Source organism: Salmo salar, chromosome ssa07 (genome assembly GCF_905237065.1).
Source record: "Salmo salar chromosome ssa07, Ssal_v3.1, whole genome shotgun sequence".
NCBI lineage: Eukaryota > Metazoa > Chordata > Actinopteri > Salmoniformes > Salmonidae > Salmo > Salmo salar.
In genome coordinates, this window is record NC_059448.1 from 32851944 (window position 1) to 32874589 (window position 22646).

Consider the following 22646-nt stretch of genomic DNA (forward strand, 5'->3'; position numbering starts at 1 on the left):
TTGCTGTAAGTGTGATATGTTGTTCTTTTTCTACCTTAGTTGAATGCACTGACTGTCAGTTGCTCTGGATAAGAGCATCTGCTGAATGACCAAAATGTAAATGAAAAAAAAAAGAAAACTTGCTAAACATATTTTTCTAATGAGCCCCGCCCACAAACAAGTACCAATTTGGTCAGTGAGGACCAGATTCAAATCTGAACTAATCATAGACGTCTAGGCCAGTGTTTCCCAACCCTGGTACTCGAGTACCTCCAACAGTACACAGTTTCGTTGTAGACCTTGACAAACACACCTCATTCAACTCATTGAGGGCTTAATGATTAGTTGACAAGTTGAATGTCCAAGGGTTACAATAAAAATGTTTGCTGTTTGGGGTACTCGAATTTCCGGTTGAATGTGTAGGTTAATGTGTTTATTGTATTTTGATATGTATTGTGGTGCTATAAAGGGCTCATCTTGACAAATAAATGTCAGTTGAAATCAAGGCTGGTCCACACCGCACCAAAAATAGACAGCCAGTCTGGACAGGACCAAAAAAAGACATCCAAAAGACATCGCCTGATGGTAAATTCTTAGTTGGTCTTTAAGGCTTATACTGCAATTTTATTTCTCCCTCTCTCTCTCTCTGTCAGTCTATATATTTTGTAAGAATATATACTTTGTGATAATTTGAGGACAGTCACACACTGCAAAGCTAACACTTATCTTGACCTATTGAGCTTCATGGCTAACGCAACAGTGTCATCTACTGGCTAAGAGGAATACTGTGACTCCCATGTCTTTATTTAATTGGATGTATTATATAATCACCCTGTTCTTTTTTTCTGAAAACTATTCTGTGATACTCTTTTGACCCATGTGGAAAGAGCTTATCCATTATTACTGCACGGGTTTGATTAAATTGAGTTATACGTTTCCCCAGGTTTACAATGAGGAGTCACACAGAAGGACAGGAAGTAGCCTAGTTCCCAATTCTGCATGTTGGTTGCAATTGCAATCTATATTTATAATTGGGTAAGAAAATTGTACTTAATGAGGCATTCATAAGTTCAACAGGTGTATATTGTTAATCAAAATGACCATTGGACAACAATAAACAATCCAGCCCACCTTTACGCACATAACATATGCACTGTACATTTCAGTCACATCAAATCATACTCCAAATTGAAATAAACATTGGGTATTGATTACATAACTTTTTCACATGGTGGAGTGGCAAACATTTTCTGATATCAAAATGTAGTCGTAGGCCAAAGAAGTAACCCCTGAAATAATATATGATTTTATGAAGTATTTTTTATTTAGGCTTTACATTTAATACCAGTTATGTATTTTAATTGTCATTTTGACAGTGGTGTGTCCCAGGGAGGGGCTAAGAGAATATCAGCATCTTTTGGCTTCTTGGGGAATTTGACTTAGGTAACTGTGAGGGGAGGCTGACGTGATATACAGGTTTGCCTGCGAGGCATTTTCTTTTCACTGAAAACTTAATTGTGAACTATGCAAATATGCATCTTTTTTATTATTTTATAAATATAACTTCTGCCCTGCAACATTTGTGCCCTTACGACTGCTACAAGCTCCATATTTACAGTAAACCAAGTAAGTACCAGTTTAAAAGCGGCTTGTAAAAAGGTTTTACCAATACCAACTGAGTTTTGATAACAAGCTTGCAGAGCAAGATCGAATGTAATTCAAAATATATGAGAAGAAAGAAGACGAGTAGGCGGCCAGTACGTTGCAATACATTTTTGTGAACTATTTAGACAATATATTTACAAAAAAACGCATATGGGAGCAGTCAGCATAGCATATCAGGATGCACAACTGCAACGAGTTTCAGCGTTTCGAGTCTTCCTCAGGCAGCGTTGTCGATCGAAGCTGACGTGTCTCTAGAAATAGAGGTGGGGACAGGTAAATGTCACATGACTGTATACAAAAAATCTACAACATTATCACGTCAGAGTATAGAGGCACCATGAATAATAATATGAAAAATAGCGCACAGGAATGTATACAAAGGACATGCGCAAAGAGATACTCTATCAGTTACTTGCGTAAAAGACAGATACATTGTATAAAAGCACACAAAGGAAGCACTCCGTGGAGGTAATCAGAAATACAGCAGAGCAAGGAATTACACAAAAGGCTATATACTAGTCAGTATAGGACAAACTACTGTATGTATACTAGAGAAAACAGTTCAGCTCTAGTTGTTCATTTAATACATGGGGAGTGACAGTATCTAAGAGGTGGATCCATTTAGCCTCTTTTGTAGTAAGAAAGGTCAAAATCCCCAACTCTCACATTTCTCAGCAATTTCTCTACTGCCTAGAACTTTAGTTCTTTCACTGTGTGTTGAATGAAGTGGACAGCAAAAGGGTAGTTCTCGGCCTTGCGTCTAATATAGCTTTTGTGTTCTATGATCCGTGTTCTCAGTGCGCGTATGGTCTTCCCGATGTATCATTTGGAGCACGGGCACTGGATGGGCATTGGATGGCGTAGATGACTCCTTCGAAAGCACATAAAGTCAGGCTCTTCAGGGTGATGGGATTGTTGGTTTTTGGATCTGGAAATTGTTTACATTTTTGTGATTTTGTGCAACAGGAACAGTGTGCACGCAACAGAAACAGTTATGTGATCTATATGGATCACTACTAATATATTTTGGTATCACTCCGCGGCAGAGGGATACATCAGAGGTGAGGATATACAGATTTACTCCCGTGTACACCTGTGTTATGCTTGGGGTCCACCCCTATATATAGACCCCATGGCACGCGACACATGTTCTCTACATAATTTTTGAGGGTCCTCTAGCACCATTATGTTTCACTATATATTGGATCACTCCAATATATTGCTATACCCTTACCAGATTTAGTCGGTGCTAGAGGAACCTGGCCAGCCAGCAAAGTCCCAGTGCGGGACCGAGACGCAGGGGCCGTCAATGTGGATGGGAGGTCCTGGCACAGTCCCCAGAAGGGGAGGTGACGGCCAGGACCGCTGAACCATCCGCAGAGGGAGTTGCCACATTTACCCGATAGTACCTAGCAAAGGTGCAAGAGAAAGCCCAGCTGGCCGCAGCACAGATATCAGCGAGGGGCACTCCTCCCAGTAGAGCCCAGGATACAGCCACACCTCATGTTGAATGTGCCTCCACAGATCCTAGCACTGGCCTGCCAGCCAGGCGGAATGCTGTTGTAATCATGTCCACAATCAAGTGAGAGAGCCTCTGCTTTGATAGCCCAGCCCCCAGGATTCTCTCTCCATAGCAGACAAAAAGCTGGTCTGTTGTTCTCACTCAAAGCTGCCAAGACTACATCCAGATCCCAGCTCGCCATTGAGCGGGTCCTAACTGGATGCAGGTGACGGACCCCCTTCATAAACCTGGAGACCAAGGGATGGCACCCCACTGGCATGTCCACCCACCCCACATGGCAGGCAGATATAGCAGCCAAATACCCTCTCATTGTAGAGGCTGCCAAGCGAGACTGCAGGTATTGGAGGACATACTGCACCCCACATGACTCGGGCACAACCTCAATACCAGTGCACCAAGAGCAGAACAACTGGCAGTGCAATTGGTATGCCGCGGTTGTACCCAGTGCCCTTGCGCTCTGCATGGTGTTCATTACACCCTCCTGTAACCCTAACATGGACCATTGGTGCCATTTAGCGGCCAACCTTACAGACTGAGCCGGTGCGGCTCGGATGCCACAGAGTTCCCCCAGCCTGAGACAGCAGGTCTGGTTCAGGGTCAGTTGGCAAGGTGTCCCAGACAACAGGGACAAGAGAAGGCTGAACCAGGGTCATCTGGGCCAGTATGGGGCCACCAGCAGCAGACGATGCTCCGCCATCCTGGTCCTGTCCAGCACGGGAAAAATGGGGAATACGTAAAGCTCCAGCCCTGTCCAATCGTGAGCCAGAGCATCCAAGCCCAGAGGCCCTGGTGGCTCCGACATGGAGTACCACAGGGGGCAGTGTGCATTGTCCAGGTCCACCTGCGCCCTCCCAAACTTGTCCCACAGGTGCTGCACCACCTGGGGATGTTGGCTCCAGTCCCAAGGTGGCGGGTCCTCCCTCGAGAGCATATCTGCTGCCACATTCAGGATGCCAGGTATGTGCGCTGTACGTAGAGACGCTTGACGTCGCTGAGCCCAGAGAAGGAGCTTCCGTGCCATGCGATGGAGGCGGTGGGACCTCAGTCCACCCTGATGGTTGATGTAAGCCACCACTGTGGTGTTGTGCTTCTACACCTGCATTGCTTGCTGTTTGGGGTTTTAGGCTGGGTTTCTGTACAGCACTTTGAGATATCAGCTGATGTAAGAAGGGCTTTATAAATACATTTGATTTGACCGTTCTCACCAGGCCATGTCTTCCCTTCAGACGTGGAAGGAAAGACCAAAGGGCCAGCAGTAGAGCTCGGAGCTCTAGTGTATTTGAATTTATTATGGATCCAAGGCAGCAGCTACTCTTCCTGGGTTCCAGCAAAATTAAGGCAGTTTATGCAATTTTAAAAACATTACAATACATTCACAGACTGTCTGCCCTCAGGCCCCTACTCCACCACTACCACACATAACAGTACAAAATCCATGTGTACATGTGTGTATAGTGTGTATGCTATTGTGTGTGTATTCATATGTCTGTGCCTATGTTTGTGTTGCTTCACAGTCCCTGTTGTTCCATAAAGTGGATTAAGGTTTTTGAAATCTAATTTTACTGCTTGCATGAGTTACTTGATGTGGAATAGAGTTCCATGTAGTCATGGGTCTATTTAGTACTGTGCGCCTCCCATAGTCTGTTCTGGACTTGGGGACTGTGAAGAGACCTCGTGACATGTCTTGTGGGGTATGCATGGGGTGTCCGAGCTTTGCGCCAGTAGTTCAAACAGACAGCTCGGTGCATTCAACATGTCAATACCTCTCATAAATACAAGCAGTGATGAAGTCTCTCTCCTCCACTTTGAGCCAGGAGATATTGACATGCATGTTATTAATGTTTGCTCTCTGTGTACATCCAAGGCCCAGCCGTGCTGCCCTGTTCTGAACCAATTACAATTTTCTTAAGTCTTTTTTTGTGGTACCTGACCACACGTCTGAACAGTAGTCCATGGTGCGACAAAACTAGGGCCTGTAGGACCTGCCTTGCTGACAGTGCTGTCAACAAGGTAGAGCAGCGGCTTATCATGAACATTCTTCTCCCCATCTTAGCTACTGTAGCATCAATATGTTTTGACCATGACAGTTTACAATCCAGGGTAACTCCAAGCAGTTTAGTCACTTCAACTTGCTCAATTTCCACATGATTTATTACAAGATTTAGTTGACGTTTAGGGTTTAGTGAATGATTTGTCCCAAATACAATGTTTTTAGTTTTAGAAATATTTAGGACTAACTTATTCCTTGTCACTGTAATGAGTGTCGTGTTTGGAGGACCAAGACGCAACAGGGAAGTGTATACTCATCTTCTCTTTTTAATATATAAGAAGGAGAAACAAAATAAACACGTATACAATTAACAGAAACGACACTAACATTTCTGTCACGTGACAAGCACAAAACAGAATACAACCACCCACAATCCACAATACAAACACACCCCTAATTATAGGACCTTCAATCAGAGGCAACGATAGACAGCTGCCTCCAACTGAAGGCCCCAACACCAATTAACTAAATATAGAAATACAAATGACTAGACAGAACATAGAAATAAACTAACATAGAACAATAACCAAAACCCTGGACTAATAAATCAAATACCCCTCTCTACATGGACACAACCACCCTGAACAACATAAAACAAATACCCCCTGCCACGTCCTGACCAAACTAAACACTAACAAATAACACCTTTACAGGACAGAATGTGACAGTCACCCACTCCGAAACTAACTGCAACTCTTTGTTAAGTGTTAGAGTAATTTCAGTCGCAGCCGAGCTGTGCTGTTCTGAGCCAATTGCAATTTTCCTAAGTCCTTTTTTGTGGCACCTGACAACACGACTGAACAGTAGTCAAGGTGCGACAAAACTAGGGCCTTTAGGACCTGCCTTGTTGTTAAGAAGGCAGAGCATCGTTTTATTTTAGACAGACTTCTCTCCATCTTAGCTACAACTGCATCAATATGTTTTGACCATGACAGTTTACAATCTAGTGTTACTCCAAGCAGTTTAGTCATCTCAACTTGCACAATTTCCACATTATTTATTACAAGATTTAGCTGAGGTTTAGGGTTTAGTGAGTGTTTTGTTCCAATTACAATACTTTTAGTTTTAGAAATATTTAGGGCTAACTTATTCCTTGCCACCCACTCTGAAACTAACTGCAGCTCTTTGTTGAGTGTTGGAGTCATTTAAGTCACTGTAGTAGCTGACGTGTATAGTGTTGAGTCATCTCAGAGTCAACTCTGGCATTACTCAAAGTCAGTGGCATGTAGTTAGTAGAAATTGAAAAAAAAGCAAGCTACCCTGGGAAATTCCTGATTCTAACTGGATTAAATTTGATAGGCTTCCATTAAAGAACACCCTCTGTGTTCTGTTAGGCAAGTAACATTATAGCAGGGGGTGTAAAGCCATAACACTTACATTTTTCCAGCAGCAGAGTATGATCAATAATGTCCAAAGCTGCACTAAAGTCCAACAAGACAGCCCCCACAATAATTTTAACTTCAATTTCTCTCACTCAATCATTAGTCATTTGTGTAAGTGCTGTGCTTGTTGAGTGTCCTTCCCTATAAGCATGCTCAAACACTATTTTTTCCAGAAGTTTACGAAGGGTCGGTAACAGGCTGATTGGTCGGCTATTTGCACAGGCTAACATCAACACAAAAACAATACTTTTGTTTTCTCAACTAAATGGTATTGTATGTAAATCTCGATCTAGAAGCTGGGCTAAGCAATATTCAAGATATAGCACAATTAATTGTATGTTTAGTTAACAACTGAATCTTATTTGTTCAGTGGTGTTCTGACTGACAGTTTTTATATCAAGTGTTAGGAGGGAGGAGGGGTTGGGGTCGAGTCGGCAGGTTGTTGGGCAATCGGGCATCACTAGACACAGGATTTCGCCTGGAGGAAGAGGAGAAAACCAGTAACAGGATGAGGAATAGGAAGAGGCAGAATCAAGAGACAGGAGGGAGAGATGGTAGGTTTTACATTGTCCAGATATTTTTCATTAGTGCAGATTAAGAAGACAAGGAGAGAAAGCCATTAGGACTATTAATATGTTCCCCTTGTTTGTTTGTCACTCACCGTTTACTGATTGACATGGTTAAAGTTGCACTCACTGCAGTGATGGTAGGGATGCCAGAGAATAGAGCTTTTAAAAAGAAGGGGAACATACTGCTTGTAATTCAGACCATATGCTAATAAAAAAAATGTAAACTATCTGGTTGTCTTGCCTCCTGCAGGGGTGGAAATCCCGGGAGGGACACGACCCCCCCCATCCTGGGAAAAATATGATTTGTCCCCCCCAATATATCACTGAAACATAACTATGTAATTTAAATAATATTAATAATACGCAATGAAAGCAATTGTGCTGATTATAGACACTTAATAGCGCGTTTTTAAGTTTCAAAAGATTGCGACCCGTTTGCTTCACAATGGTTTGATCCACTGCCAGTTCCTTAGTTGGCAAGGTAACAGAGGGGTGGTATCCACTGTCTGAAAGGCACTCAATGAACGTAACTGACGTGAGGTTAATCCAGTCAATCGCGCACACACTAGCTGAATATGCAGAGCTAGCGGGCAAATATGAACTATTAAGCTAGCTAGTAATTATTTAGACAACCACATCAGCTTGGATGCTTTCACTAAGCATGCACCTCCTCGCGACAGGTGCAAAGGCAACATCAGCACAGGGCAGCTGATAAACGGATAAGAGCGTATGCTAAATGACGTAAATGTAAATAAACGAGCTGGTAAAGATGAAAAAGTAATTTTTTTTCCATCGACATACAGCAGAGGGCAGCTGCCATCTTGAAAGCAGTGGGAAAGCCTCTCAGAAATACACTTTTGCACTTTTTAGACATAAAATATTTCCCTTTGAGGCTCCATGACACTGGTTGCAATGCAAAGGTGTCTTGCAACAAACACATTTTTGGAATGTTATGGATCTGTAACATGGGCAAGAGCTGTCGATTTGGAGGGAGACGTAGCAGTCAACATGGTGTGCAGGCATCTCACTTATGAGTGCAATCTTGCAGCAAAAAGGAGAATGGATGGAAGCTGTGCTGCTCCGTCTGACTGGAGAGAGGAAATTGAATAGGCAGCAGTTGGTAACATAAGTTGTGTTGCCTTCATCCAACAAGGTATCTATGTGGACTACAGTGCATTGTCAAGGCTGGAACTGGACCTGCCCATCTCTCAGGCCCGGCTGAAAATGTTGTGCAAATACAGAGCAAGTCACTTTTACCGGGACTACATAGACCTCAAATATGGAGATTGAACCACACTATCCCCTTCAAAATAACACCCATTCAGATACATTTTATTTAACCAGGCAAATTCTTATTTACCTTGACGTCCTACCCTGGCCAAACTCTAACCCGGACAACGCTGGGCCAATTGTGCGCCGCCCTATGGGACTCCCGGTCACGGCCGGTTGTGATACAGCCTGGAATCGAACCAGGGTCTGTAGTGACACCTCTAGCACTGAGATGCAGTCATTCGGGAGAGATGCAGCCACTCGGGAGCCCCAAGCCCCAGGTTAAAACAACTACCTGGCATGAGCATGCTGCTCCAGAGATGCATGAAGAAGATGAAGGAGAACAGGAGACACATTCAAAGGTTTTCCCTGCTTGTGCCAAGTGAATGTGGTCATCTAGAGAGCTTGACTTGGCATACGAAGCACAAAGGAAAGAAGGAGGGACCTCTATTGCAGCCTACAAAGTTTATGTAGACCTCTGCTTCAAGGCCGACATACCGTCTCTTATCCATGATGCCATGAACAGAAAACTGACTCGTCAAAGGGCTAACCCTAACAGTTAACCTCTCTAGGGGGTGTGGGACGCTACCGTCCCACCTAGTCAACATCCAGTGAAATTGCAGAGCGGCAAATTCAAAAACAGAAACTCATAAAAATTCAGAACATACAAGTGTTATACATCGGTTTAAAGATTAACTTCTTGTTAATCCAACCACGGTGTCAGATTTCAAAAAGGCTTTACGGCAAAAGCATACCATGCAATTATCTGAGAAAAGCGCCCAGCAGACAAATCATTACAAACAGTTACCAGCCAAGTAGAGGAGTTAAACAAGTCAGAAATATGGATAAAATTAATCACTTACCTTTGATGATCTTCATATGGTTGCACTCACAACACTCCCATTTACTCAATAAATGTTTGTTTTGTTCGATAAAGTCCCGCTTTATATCCAAAAACCTCCGTTTTGTTTGCGCGTTTTGTTCAGTAATCCACAGGCTCAAAGGCAGTCACAACAGACAGACGAAAAATCCGAAAAGTATCAGTAAAATACGTAGAAACATGTCAAACGATGTTTATAATCAATCCTCAAAACCTCTTGTTAGCGCGTCTTGTTCAGTAATCCAATGTCTCAGACAACATCCGGTGAAATGCAGAGCGTGAAACTCAACAAAACAGAAATTCTCATAATAAACATACAAAGATACAAGTGTTATACATCAGCTTAAAGCTAAACTTCTTGTTAATCCAACCGCTGTAGGCTGCACAGGCTCAAAGGCAGTCACAACAGGCAGACGAAAATTCCGAAAAGTATCAGTAAAGTTCGTAGAAACATGTCAAACGATGTTTATAATCAATCCTCAGGTTGTTTTTAGTCATAATAATCAATAATATTTCAACGGACAATAGCTTCGTCAATATAAAAGGAAAACAAGAAAGGCGTGCTCTCGGTCGTGCGCATGAAAAACCTCGGACACTGCAGTGTCCACTCATTCAAAGTGGTCTTACTTTTTTTTTTCAGAATACAAGCCTGAAACAATTTCTAAAGACTAGATGTCAACAGTGGAAGCCATAGGAAGTGCAATTTGAGTCCTAAGTCAATGGAATCTGTATAGGCAGTCAATGGAAAACTACAAACATAAAAAAATCCCACTTCCTGGATGGATTTCTCCCAGGTTTTCGCCTGCCATATCAGTTATTTTAACAGTTTTGGAAACTTTAGAGTGTTTTCTATCCAAATCTACCAATTATATGCATATCCTAGCTTCTGGGCCTGAGTAACAGGCAGTTTACTTTGGGCACGCCTTTCATCCGGATGTCAAAATACTGCCCCCTACCCTAGAGAAGTTAATGGACTTCTTGCCTCAACGAGGCAAGCCTGTGGATCATTAAGCCATGGAGTGCTTGGGGATAAAAGAGGAAGCGGGCTGCGCAAACAAGGAGAGAACTGAGAGGGAAACGTGTGTTATGGAGAGTGTGAGAAGAGAGATAATTATCTGTGTGATTAGCCGTTGTGATCTGGACTGTCTGATTACCCCCACTGTGTACTGAACCGGTTTGGCTGAGGACTCAAGTTTTAGGATTACCCCTGGAGAATGGAACGGACAATGAGAACAGATTGTGGACTGTGAACTGGTTGCTGAATTACCCCCTTTCCCACAGTGTGCAAATCTCCCTAATAAATTCCCCATTTGTATTCTAGTTGTGGTTTGTGTGTGTGTTTGGTTACTGAATTTGGTGACGTGAAAACCCCACCCCCTTGAGCCTGCCACAGTAGGTTTAAATGTACTGTGAATAGTTGTATTAAAATGTTTACATGCTTTGCAAGTAGAAAGTGTATACAGCATGACTAATGCCATACTCTGCCTACTGCAATAATCATCAGTTTGAATTATTTTAGTGTGAATGTGAACGTACTTACTGTGTTTTTTGGTGGAAACTGTTGAGTGTTAAAATCCCAGCGGGGTTGCAGTTTGACACAAACTGTCACAATCTTCGTCGTCTGAGGAGGAAGAATCATCGGACCAAAATGCAGCGGATAAAGTGCTCATCTTCGTATTTATTAAAGAACCACACTTAAACACAAAAAACAACGACGAAAACCAGTCCCGTAAGGTGCACTGACTATACAAGGAAACAACTACCCACAAAACCCATGAAGAAAAACCCCTACTTAAATATGATCTCTAATCAGAGGCAACGAGGATCAGCTGCCTCCAATTAGAGATCAACCCAAACATACACAACATAGAAATAGAAGAACTAGAAAGGAAAACATTGAAATAGATAATCCCAAAACACACAAAGCAAACACCCCCCTGCCACGCCCTGACCATACTATAATAACAAAATAACCTCTTCACTGGTCAGGACGTGACACAAACTGGTGAGCCTGGAACCTACTACCATATTGCGTTCAAAGACCTTTACATATTTTGTATTGCCCATTCACCCTCTGAATGGCACACATACACAATCCATGTTTCAATTGTCTCAAGGCTTAAAAATGCTTCTTTAATTAACCTGTCTCCTCCCCTTCATTTACACTGATTCAAGTGGATTTAACAAGTGACATCAATAAGGGATCATAGCTTTCACCTGGATTCACCTGGTCAGTTATGTCATGGAAGAGTAGGTGTCCTTAATGTTTGTATACTCAGTCTATAAATACTTATGGTAATATACTAATGTAAACTGGAGTAATAGTGACCAGTAGCAGCATAAATAGATAGATACTAATGCCAATCAATAGTCATTGTGGCTGGTAGCCTTAGAGTTATTGGGAGCAGGAATGGTGGTGATCATTTTGAGACAAGTGGGGATTACAGACTGGGACAAGGAGAGGCTGAAAATGACTGAATATTCCTGCCAGCTGGTCTTTGCATCCTATGAGAACGAGCCAAGGAATACTGTCTCGCCCTGTGGCCTTGTGAGTATTGACCCGATTAAAAACATTACTCACGTTGGCTTCGGAGAGCGAGATCACCCAGTCTTCTGGGACAGAGAGGGCCCTTGTGCACGGCTCAGTGTTGCTTTGTCGAAGTGTGCATAAAATGCATTGAGCTCGTCTGGTAGAGAGGCATCATTTGATAGATCACGGCTAGCTGTTCCTTGTAATCTGTAAAGGACTGTAGCCCCTGCCACATGCGTTGCGCATCGGAGACGGTGTAATATATTCCTATATTGTCCTTTTGCCTGTTTGATGGCTCTGGGGAGGTCGTAGAGGGACTTCTTGTACGCGTTCGTGTCCTCAGCCATAGCCTCGGGGTTGTCTGCGATAGCCCTGTGTGCGGTAACTCTGTCCTTTAGTTTGGTGCGTACCTCAGTGTTAATCCAGAGGTTTTGATTGGGGAAGCAGTGAATCTTCACTGTTGGGACAACGTCGGCGATGCATTTCCTGATGAAGCCAGATATGGAGTTAGTTAGCTCATTGATTTTGTATATATATTTATTACGGATCCCCCTTGCCAGCAGCTAAACTTTCTGGGTTCCAGCAGAATTAAGGAAGCTATTGTCACGCTCGTCGTTAGAAATGGAGGACCAAAACGCAGCAGGTATGTGTATACTCATCTTCTTTATTTACCGGAAAAGAAGGAAAACCAAACAAACACGTATACAAAAGATGAACGACAAAATGACAGCCTTGAAGGCACCACAGCAATCCAAGAACAATCTCCCACAACAGACAAACACAAACACACCCTCATATATGGGACTCTCAATCAAAGGCAAATAGACAACACCTGCCTTCAATTGAGAGTCCCAACCCCAATGAACCCAGACATAGAAACAGACACACTAGACTCAACATAGAATTACATAAACATAGATCATAAACCAAAAACCCGGAAATACTAAATCAAACGCCCTCTTACCAACACACCACCCTGAACCACATAAAACAAATACCCTCTGCCACGTCCTGACCAAACTACCATAACAATTAACCCTTATACTGGCCAGGACGTGACAGCTATACTATTTTTAAAACATTACAATACATTCACAGAATCCCCGAGCTGACAAGGTAAAAATCTGTCATTCTGCCCCTGAACAAGTCAGTTAACCCACTGTTGTAATGGCTGTCTTCGTGTAGAGAGGACCAAGGCGCAGCGGGTTGCGTGCTCATCTTAATATTTATTTTAAATAAAGACTGTGAACACGGAAAAACAATAAACAAAGAAACGACGACAAGAAACAGTTTAGCAGGCTATACACTTCACCTGTTAGGGCTAGGGGGCAGTATTTACACCGCCGGATAGAAAACGTACCCGATTTAATCTGATTAGTACTCCTGCCCAGAAACTAGAATATGCATATAATTATTAGCTTTGGATAGAAAACACTCCAAAGTTTCTAAAACTGTTTGAATGGTGTCTGTGAGTATAACAGAACTCATTTGGCAGGCCAAAACCTGAGAAGATTCTGTACAGGAAGTACCCTGTCTGACCATTTCTTGGCCTTGTTGATTATCTCTATCAATTACAGCGGATCTCTGCTCTTACGTGACACTTTCTACCGCTCACATGGGCTCTCAGAAGGCGGCAAAATGCTGAATCGTGGCTTTGCAGGCTCTGGCTGAAACAAAGTAGCGCGTTTGGGTAGTGGCTGGTTACAGTACTGTGAGACTCAGGCTCGTGCCCGCGTCGACCGAAAGCTTTCTTTTCCTTCGTCTGTTTAGCTAAACGGAGATTCCCGGTCGGAATATTATCGCTTTTTTACGAGAAAAATGGCATAAAAATGGATTTTAAACAGTGGTTGACATGCTTCGAAGTACGGTAATGGAATATTTAGAAATCTTTTGTCACGAATTGCGCCATGCTCGCGACCCTGATTTACCATTTCGGATAGTGTCTTGGAACGCACGAACAAAACGCCGCAATTTGGATATAGCGATGGATTATTTTGGACCAAACCAACATTTGTTATTGAAGTAGCAGTCCTGGGAGTGCATTCTGACGAAGACAACAAAGGTAATGAAACTTTTGTAATAGTAAATCGGAGTTTGATCAGGGCTAAACTTGGTCGGTGTCTAAATGGCTAGCCGTGATGGCTGGGCTATCTACTGAGAATATTGCAAAATGTGCTTTCACCGAAAAGCTATTTTAAAATCGGACATATCGAGTGCATAGAGGAGTTCTGTATCTATAATTCTTAAAATAATTGTTATGTTTTTTGTGAACGTTTATCGTGAGTAATTTAGTAAATTCACTGGATGTTTGCAGGGGGTATGCTAGTTCTGAACGTCACATGCTAATGTAAAAAAGCTGGTTTTTGATATAAATATGAACTTGATTGAACAAAACATGCATGCATTGTATAACATAATGTCCTAGGGTTGTCATCTGATGAAGATCATCAAAGGTTAGTGCTACATTTAGCTGTGGTTTTATGGTTTTTGTGACATTATATGCTAGCTTGAAAAATGGGTGTCTGATTATTTCTGGCTGGGTACTCTGCTAACATAATCTAAAGTTATGCTTTCGCTGTAAAGCCTTTTTGAAATCGGACAGTGTGGTTAGATTAACGAGAGTCTTGTCTTTAAAATGCTATAAAATAGTCATATGTTTGAAAAATGGAAGTTTTCGCGCCACGCCCATCATTGGATATTGGAGCAGATGTAAGAGGTTAACAGCAGTGCTAAAGACAACTACCCACAAAAACCCAAACCAAACACACACCTATATATAGGACTCTCAATCAGAGGCAACTAGAAACACCTGCCTCCAATTGAGAGTCCAACACCCAAACCTAAACATAGAAAAACTAGACAGAACGTAGAAATACATACAAAACACAAACCCTCTGCCACGTCCTGACCAAAACTAATACAATAACTCCCTCTGCTGGTCAGGACGTGACAACTGTTCCTAGGCCATCATTGAAAATAAGAATTTGTTCTTAACTGACTTGCCTAGTTAAATAAAGGTAAAATAAATGTTTTTAAAAAATATCACAAAACGCTGTGTGTCCTCGATGATGCTATTGGCGGAGTCCAAACAGAGCAGTGTATGTAAATGTCTTTTTTATCCTAACTCCCCACCATCAGAGTGAGCTTTTCAATAGCCAAAGAAGGCTCAGGGAAATAAATGATTAAAATGTATATTTTGGAATTATGTTCAGTAAATAAACACACACTGTGATTTATTAGACATACAGTGATGATTTAAAAATGTAATTAAAAATACTTCTGGTGGCTATAAGCATATATTAGAACACGGAGATAATAATATTAATATTAAAACACAAAAGAGAGGTAAGACATTGTATATACACACACACACACACACACACGTATATACACACACACACACACACACACACACACACACACACACACACACACACACACACACACACACACCTTCCATCAGTGTGCTGCTAGGGATTAACAGAAAGAAAGAAACAAACAACAGATAGTGTGGGAGAGTTTTGCAAACGTGTGAAGAGCTACGAGACGAGTGCACACACAGGAAATAGAGAGGAGAAAGATTTCTCTTTTTAACATCTCACTCCCTCATACTCTCTCTCTTTCTCTTTCTCTGTTGAAATGTGTTTGTATTTATTAAGGATCTCCATTAGCTGCTTCCAAGGCAGCAGCTACTCTTCCTGGGGTCCAGCAACATTAAAACAGTTATATACAGTTTAAAATATTACTTGACATTACATTTCATAACACATTACCCAATACATTTAGTGTGTTCCCTCAGGCCACAACTCCACTATCACATATTTACAATACAACATCCATGTGTACGTGTGTGTCGAGTGCATTTTTTATCATGTGTATTTCTCTGTGCCTCCGTGTGTCTTCACAGTCCCCTCTGTTCCATAAGGTGAATTTTTATCATTTTTAAAAATCAAATTCTACTGCTTGCATCACTTACCTGATGTGGAATAGAGTTCCATGTAGCAATGGCTCTATGTAGTACTTTGTGCCTCCTATAGTCTGTTCTTGACTTGGGGATTTTAAAGAGGCCTTTGGTGACATGTCTTGTGGGGTATGCATGTGTGTCCGAGCTGTGTGCTAGTAGATTGAACAGACACCTTGGTGCATTCAGCATGTCAACACTTCTTACAAAAACAAGTAATGATGAAGTCAATCTCTCCTCTACTTTGAGCCATGAGAGATTTACATGCCTATTATTAAAGTTAGCTCTCTGTGTACATTTAAGGGCCAGCCGTGCTGCCCTGTTCTGAGCCGACTGTAATTTTCCGAAGTCCCTCTTTGTGGCACCTGACCACACGACTGAACAATAGTCCAGGTGGGACAAAACTAAAGCATGTAGCACCTGCCTTGCTCGTAGTGTTGATAAAAATGCAGAGGAGCACTTTATTATGGAAAGACTTCTCCCCATCTACTGTTGTATGAACATGTTTTGACCATGACAGTTTACAATCCAGGGTTATTCCAAGCAGTTTAGTCACCTCAACTTGCTCAATTTCCACATTCTTTGTTACAAAATTTAGTTAAGGTTTATGGTTTAGTGAATGAAATGTCCCAACACAATGCTTTTAGTTTTTGTATTTAGGACTAACTTAATTCTTGCCACCCATTCTGAAGCTCACTGCAGCTCTTTGCTAAGTGTTGCATTGATTTCACTTGCTGTAGTAGCTAACGTGTTGAGTCATCCGCATACATAGAAACACTGGCCGGTGGCCATTGGCATGTCATTAGTAAAGATTGAAAAAAGTAAGATTCTACCTGGATTTTGTTGGAGAGGCTTCCATTAAAGAACACCCTCTGTGTTCTGTTAGACGGGTAACTCTTTATCCACAATATAGCAGGGGGTGTAAAGCCATAACACATATGTTTTTCCATCAGCAGACCATGATCAATAATGTCAGAAGCCGCACTGAAGTCTAACAAAACAGCTCCCACAATTGTTTAATCATCAATTTCTCTCAGCCAAATATCAGTCATTTATGTAAGTGATGTGCTTGTTAAATGTCCTTCCTATAAGCGTGATGAAAGTCTGTTGTCCATTTGTTTACAGTAAAATAGCAAAATAGCATTGTATCTGGTCAAGCACAACTTTTCCTAAAAGTTTACTGAGGGTTGGTAACAGGCTGATTGGTTGGCTATTTGAGCCAGTAAAGGGGGCTTTCCTATTCTTGGGTAGCATAATTACTTTTGCTTCCCTACAGGCCTGAGGGCACACACTTTCTAGTAGGCTTAGATTGAAGATATGGCAAATAGGAGTGGCAATATCGTCCGCTATTATCCTCAGTAATTTTCCATCCAGTCACAGAGATATAGGGTTATAGTTAGGGCTAGATTCAAACAGATCCCGCGCTAGCCAACACCCGCATAGTAGTTGTTTTGGAGGTGTCAGAGGTGAACTGCATTAGAGCTGTCAAATCCACAAGTCGCTCCTTGCATTACGCTATCACAAACACTGCAATTGGATGCAATGAAACCACACCAGATTTATAATCCGACAAATCCCATGTAGCCGCGTTACAAATTCAAACACATGATTGCGTGATGTTCTATTGTCTACTGGAACGGCAGGTAGCCTAGTGGTTAGAGAGTTGGACTAGTAAATGAAAGGTTGCAAGATCAAATCCCTGAGCTGACAAGGTAAAAATCTGTTGTTCTGCCCCTGAACAAGGTAAAAATCTGTTGTTCTGCCCCTGAACAAGGCAGGTAACCCACTGTTCCTAGGCTGTCAAATAAGAATTTGTTCTTAACTGACTTGCCTAGTTAAATAAAGGTAAAAAAATACTGCTTGATTAAACTGATAGACAATAAATCCCTCCATCCAAATTAAGATGAAAACATGCATTAGCCTACACTTTCTCACAAATTCCTAACCCGGTGGGGACACACAAGAGCATCCCCTCACCTATTTGTCAGCTCATACCGCAGTTACACGAACACCGCCAAAAACATCCACTATGTGAATATCGGTCAATGCGGGTTCTTAAAGCTTGATCTGATTTAATTAAGGCCTTAGTCTTTACTGGAGATGCTGTGGTCCCTGATGAGGTTAGGGTTAGGGTCAGATGATTGTTCATGATGAGGTGCCATGCATGCATGACATAGATCAACTTTAAAGAAACGTACATTTTCACCAATGGCATTTATTTATTAGCATTTGTAGCAAATTTTCATTTGTCAGTTAGAAATGATTTTACTTTAAAAACAAAGCATATTATTTATCGGCTGACAGGAAACTATGTGGTTGAGTTGTAATCAAATATAGCAACAATACTGTCTTACAAACACATTTTAAACAGCAATATAGAACATCAATACTACAGATGTAAAGAGATTTAAAGGATCACATTGAAGTTTTGATACTGAAACCAAACGCTATTTTCAAATGAATGACTAGCACAATAACAACATAAGAATACAGGCCCACATCAAGAATGTCTGTCTCTAGCGTAGTCTGTCTCCCTCTGTGTTTCTAAGCTGTTGTCTACTGTTGGTAATGATTCTCAGTGGTGTGAGTTGGGTGTGCTTTCATGTTGCCAGGGTGTGTATGATTCTCTGTGGTGACAGGGTGCATGTGACTCTGCATGGTTACGGGGTAGAGGAGAGGTGTAGCAATGCCTTGGCCTGGTTTTTGGAAAGCTGTTATCAAGTTCTTCATTTTCCGAAAGTATCGTTTCTCCACGCCGGGAGTAGTCTAGAAGAGAGAGGGTGAGGAAGAAAGAAAGAGAGGGTGAGGAAGAAAGAAAGAGGGGGAGAGAAAGAGAGATGGGGAGATAAAGAAACAGGAGGGATCAGGAATAACATCAGTTAGTGTGGTGGCGAGAGCTTGAGAAAGATAGAGAGGGTGAGAAAGAGAGAGAAAGAGAGAGACAGGAGGTCTGGTGTCTTACCTCTGCTGTCCAGGAGCCTCCACCATCCAGGGACAGCCTATATGTGTACACATAGCCTTTATACCTGCACACACACCCACACAGTAAGTTTGACCATGCACATAGCAGACAATCACAGTGTCAGTGTGTGTGTGTGTGTGTGTGTGTGTGTGTGTGTGTGTGTGTGTGTGTGTGTGTGTGTGTGTGTGTGTGTGTGTGTGTGTGTGTGTGTGTGTGTGTGTGTGTGTGTGTGTGTTTGGGGAAGATAATTGTCACCATAAAAATTTACCTTTATAATAAAAGCATTACATGCATAATTGCATTTGCTGTCACTTTGATAATGGTGTTTTCCGCTAATGGAACATTCGCGCTCATAGCCTACCACCATATGCACATTGCTGCGCTTATAATGTGAAGAAATAGCCTAATAGTTTATCAACATTCTGATCTGTTGCGTAAATTTTTTGGGGGGATGCTAGTGGTTGTATTAATTTGGGATCTTTCGGATCCCACAACTGTCCCAGACTACGTTTGCACAGAATAGAATAGGTTGACTTTTGTACTATAGGAGATAGTAGATTGACATAGGCTAGTGATTTTGCTGTTCGTTAGGCCTACTAATATTGTTGGCTGACAAAAAGTAAATGTGGACAGTTCTTCCAATATCTTCAATATGCACCTTGGAATTGGATAAGGACACGTGCACTTGTGTCCCCGATGTGTCTGTCTTCACTTGTAGCACGTGAGAAAGACCCAATCACATGATGGAGCGTGCAGCACTCAGGGAGAAGCACACAATGGCCACTGGCCGCAAAAGTTCTGGATTCTTTTTAGGGTACATTATGGCCACACAAAGGGGATGCCACTGTGACATTCTAGGTATCATCAAGTGCTTGTCAAATTGAGAATGAGTGACTGATGTAGTGTGTACAGTCTGCGCAAAAAAACAAAGCAAAGCTCATGCTCAAGCTACTTTTTTCAAATCATCATTGGAGTCACATCATGCAGCCTTACAATGTATTAAAAATCAAAACATATTAGCCCAACGTTTGCAGAACAACTAAAGTTACATTAATAACTCTAAATTAAGCATATAGGAGCACTCATTTCTTTGTTAACCACTCAATACTGCATGTGCACACTCCTTCAAATCATTTGGAGAAAATATCCTTTCTATTTTATTCAGCATTGTTCAATTGTATTCCTCATACCATATAATAATGCCACGTCCTTCTAAGCAAATCTTGTACAGATAAAAATATTCCAAAACATGCATCCTGTTTGCAACAAGGCAATAAAGTAATACCACAAAACAAATGTGGCTAAGCAATTCACTTTTTGTCCTGAATACAAAGTGTTTTGTTTGAGGCAAATCCAAAACAAGACATTACTGCGTACGTACCACTCTCCATATTTTCATGCATAGTGGTGGCTGCATTATGTTATAGATATGCTTGTAATTGTTAAGGACTGAGGAGATTTTTAGGATAAAAAAGAAATGGAATGGAGCTAAGTACAGGCAAAATCCTAGAGTTTTCCTGCATTCCAGTTTGCTTTCCACCAGACACTGGGAGATGAATTCACCTTTCATCAGGACAATAATCTAAAACACAAGGCCAAATCTACACTGGAGTTGCTTACCAAGAAGACTGTGAATCTTCCTGAGCGGCTGAGTTACAGTTTTGACTTATATCTGCTTGAAAATCTATGGCAAGACCTGAAAATAGTTGTCAAGCAATGATCAACAACTAATTTGAAAGAGCTTGAAGAATTTTGAAGAGAATAATGGGCAAATGTTGCACAATCAAGGTGTGGAAAGCTCTTAGAGACTTTTACCAGACACTCTTATCCAGAACGACTTACAGTAGTGAGTGCATACATTTTCGTACTGGTCCCCCGTGGGAATCACATGTTTTCACTTTGTCATTATGGGGTATTGTGTGTAAATGGGTGAGATACAATTATTTGTTTTATCCATTTTGAATTCAGGCTAACACAACAAAATGTGGAATAAGTCAAGGGGTATGAATACTTTCTGAATACCATTGTATCTGTACTTTAGTATTTATATTTTTTACTACTTTTACTTCACTACATTCCGAAAGAAAATATGTACTTTTTACTCCCATACATTTTCCATGAACCATACATTTTTCCTGACACCAAAAAGTATTTGTTACATTTAGAATGTTTAAGCAGGATATAATTATGGTCCAATTCATGCACTTACTGTATATGAGGTGTTGTCATCCCTACTGAGTTTGTAAATTACGTTTGAGTGTTCGCGTGTTAAATGTTCAAAATGTTGTCAGTTTGTTTAATATAAGTAATTTGATATATAGCATTTACTTTTAAGTATGACAATTGAGTACTTTACCACCACTGTACTTAAGTACATTTAAAAACAGATACTTTGACTTTTACTCAAATAGTATTTTACTGGGTAACTTTTACTTTTACTGAGTCATTTTCTATTAAGGTATCTTTACTTTTACCCAAGTATGAAAATGGAGTACTTTTTCCACCGCTGCATCCTGTATCAAAAGGTTGGCTGGTCCACATTGAAATCATATAGCTCACTTCATAACTCCCTTTTTGTTTACAAAGCTCTACTACACAAGCTTCCAACTGACCTAACTTGCTAGTATTAAAGTATGTGATACCAAACCCGCTTGCAGGATTGGTTAACTTCTGTTCTCGACCAATTTAGGTAAATCCTCCTTTAGTTTTAGTGCCCCCCATTGTTGGAATAAACTGCAAAATTACTTGCACCTTGATTCCCTGGTGCCACCAAAGCAGTTTAGGACTCTGGTGTTCAATTAATTAATTGAGGATTGCAGTTGTTTCGATTGATTGTAATGGTTTATTTGTTAAAAAAAAGAAGAAAATCTGCTTTGCTTAATATTAAGGAATATAGCATTTTTACTTTTTACTTAAGTACTCAAGTAGTAATTTTCTCACCACTGTACTTAATTATATTTAAAATCAAATACTATTACACTTTTACTCAAGTATTATTTTAATGGGGTAACTACTTTTTCTTGAGTCAATTTCTATTAAGGTGTCTTTTATTTTACTCAAGCATGACAATTGAATACTATTTCCACCACTGTGTGTGTAAGATACTCACAGCACACAGAGGCAGTAGAGCCCAGCTAGACTCTCACTGTTGCGTATCAGGTAGCTGCCGTCCTGTCCTGCTGTCCACAGCCTCATCTCCCCCTCCTCTCTGCTGATGGCTCCGTGGTACACGGCTAGTTTCTCTTGTTCCATGGCTGTGGACCACTCCACACTGTTATACTGCTAACACTATCCTCTCAATAGAGTCGACTTTCAGCCTCCTAACCAAGCTCAGAACACCAGCTGACACCTCCCTTTCTGTAATGTCTGTAATGTATGGATGCTGGCAGATCTCAGTTTTCTCTTATCTGAGTGCAGGCAAGTCAAGAATCTAACCTCTCACCTCACTCCCTCTCTCTCCATTGCTCTCTCTCCCTCTCTCTCTTTCCCTCTCTCTCTCACACATTTAATTTTCGTGGTAGGTTTGCAGCTCTCTCAGGAAGTTAAGTCATACTGACAGGAAACAAGATCAAAAGCCTCAAACTGAATATTTCCACAACAATAGAGATAAAGAACAGAGGAAAATATCAGTTTGACACTTCTGAATGAAAAAACTGATGATGCACTGCGCAGAGGAGTGTTGCCTGCGTAACTGTCTCTGTGCAAAACATCCTTAAGGGGAAAACAGACCGCACCAACAATTATTAGCAGTGGGTTGCCACAGGGAAATTAATATGAAATGCCAGCCGATGTTTTTTGGTCAGAGGTGATAGACAGACACCAGCATTGGTCGGCACGGTATGCTTTCACCATTCCTGACATGGTACAGCTCTAAAAC

The 22646-nt window shown here is 41.4% G+C and overlaps 1 protein-coding gene across 1 annotated transcript; it reads right to left on the reverse strand.

The window, feature by feature from the left end:
• Positions 1-18004: 18004 nt before the first annotated feature.
• Positions 18005-22229, reverse strand: sh2d1ab (SH2 domain containing 1A duplicate b). The gene is given in 3 exon segments (NM_001140753.1): positions 18005-18573; positions 18770-18833; positions 21879-22229. Coding segments are annotated over 3 exon segments (417 nt in total). The 5' UTR covers positions 22022-22229; the 3' UTR covers positions 18005-18363.
• Positions 22230-22646: the final 417 nt, after the last annotated feature.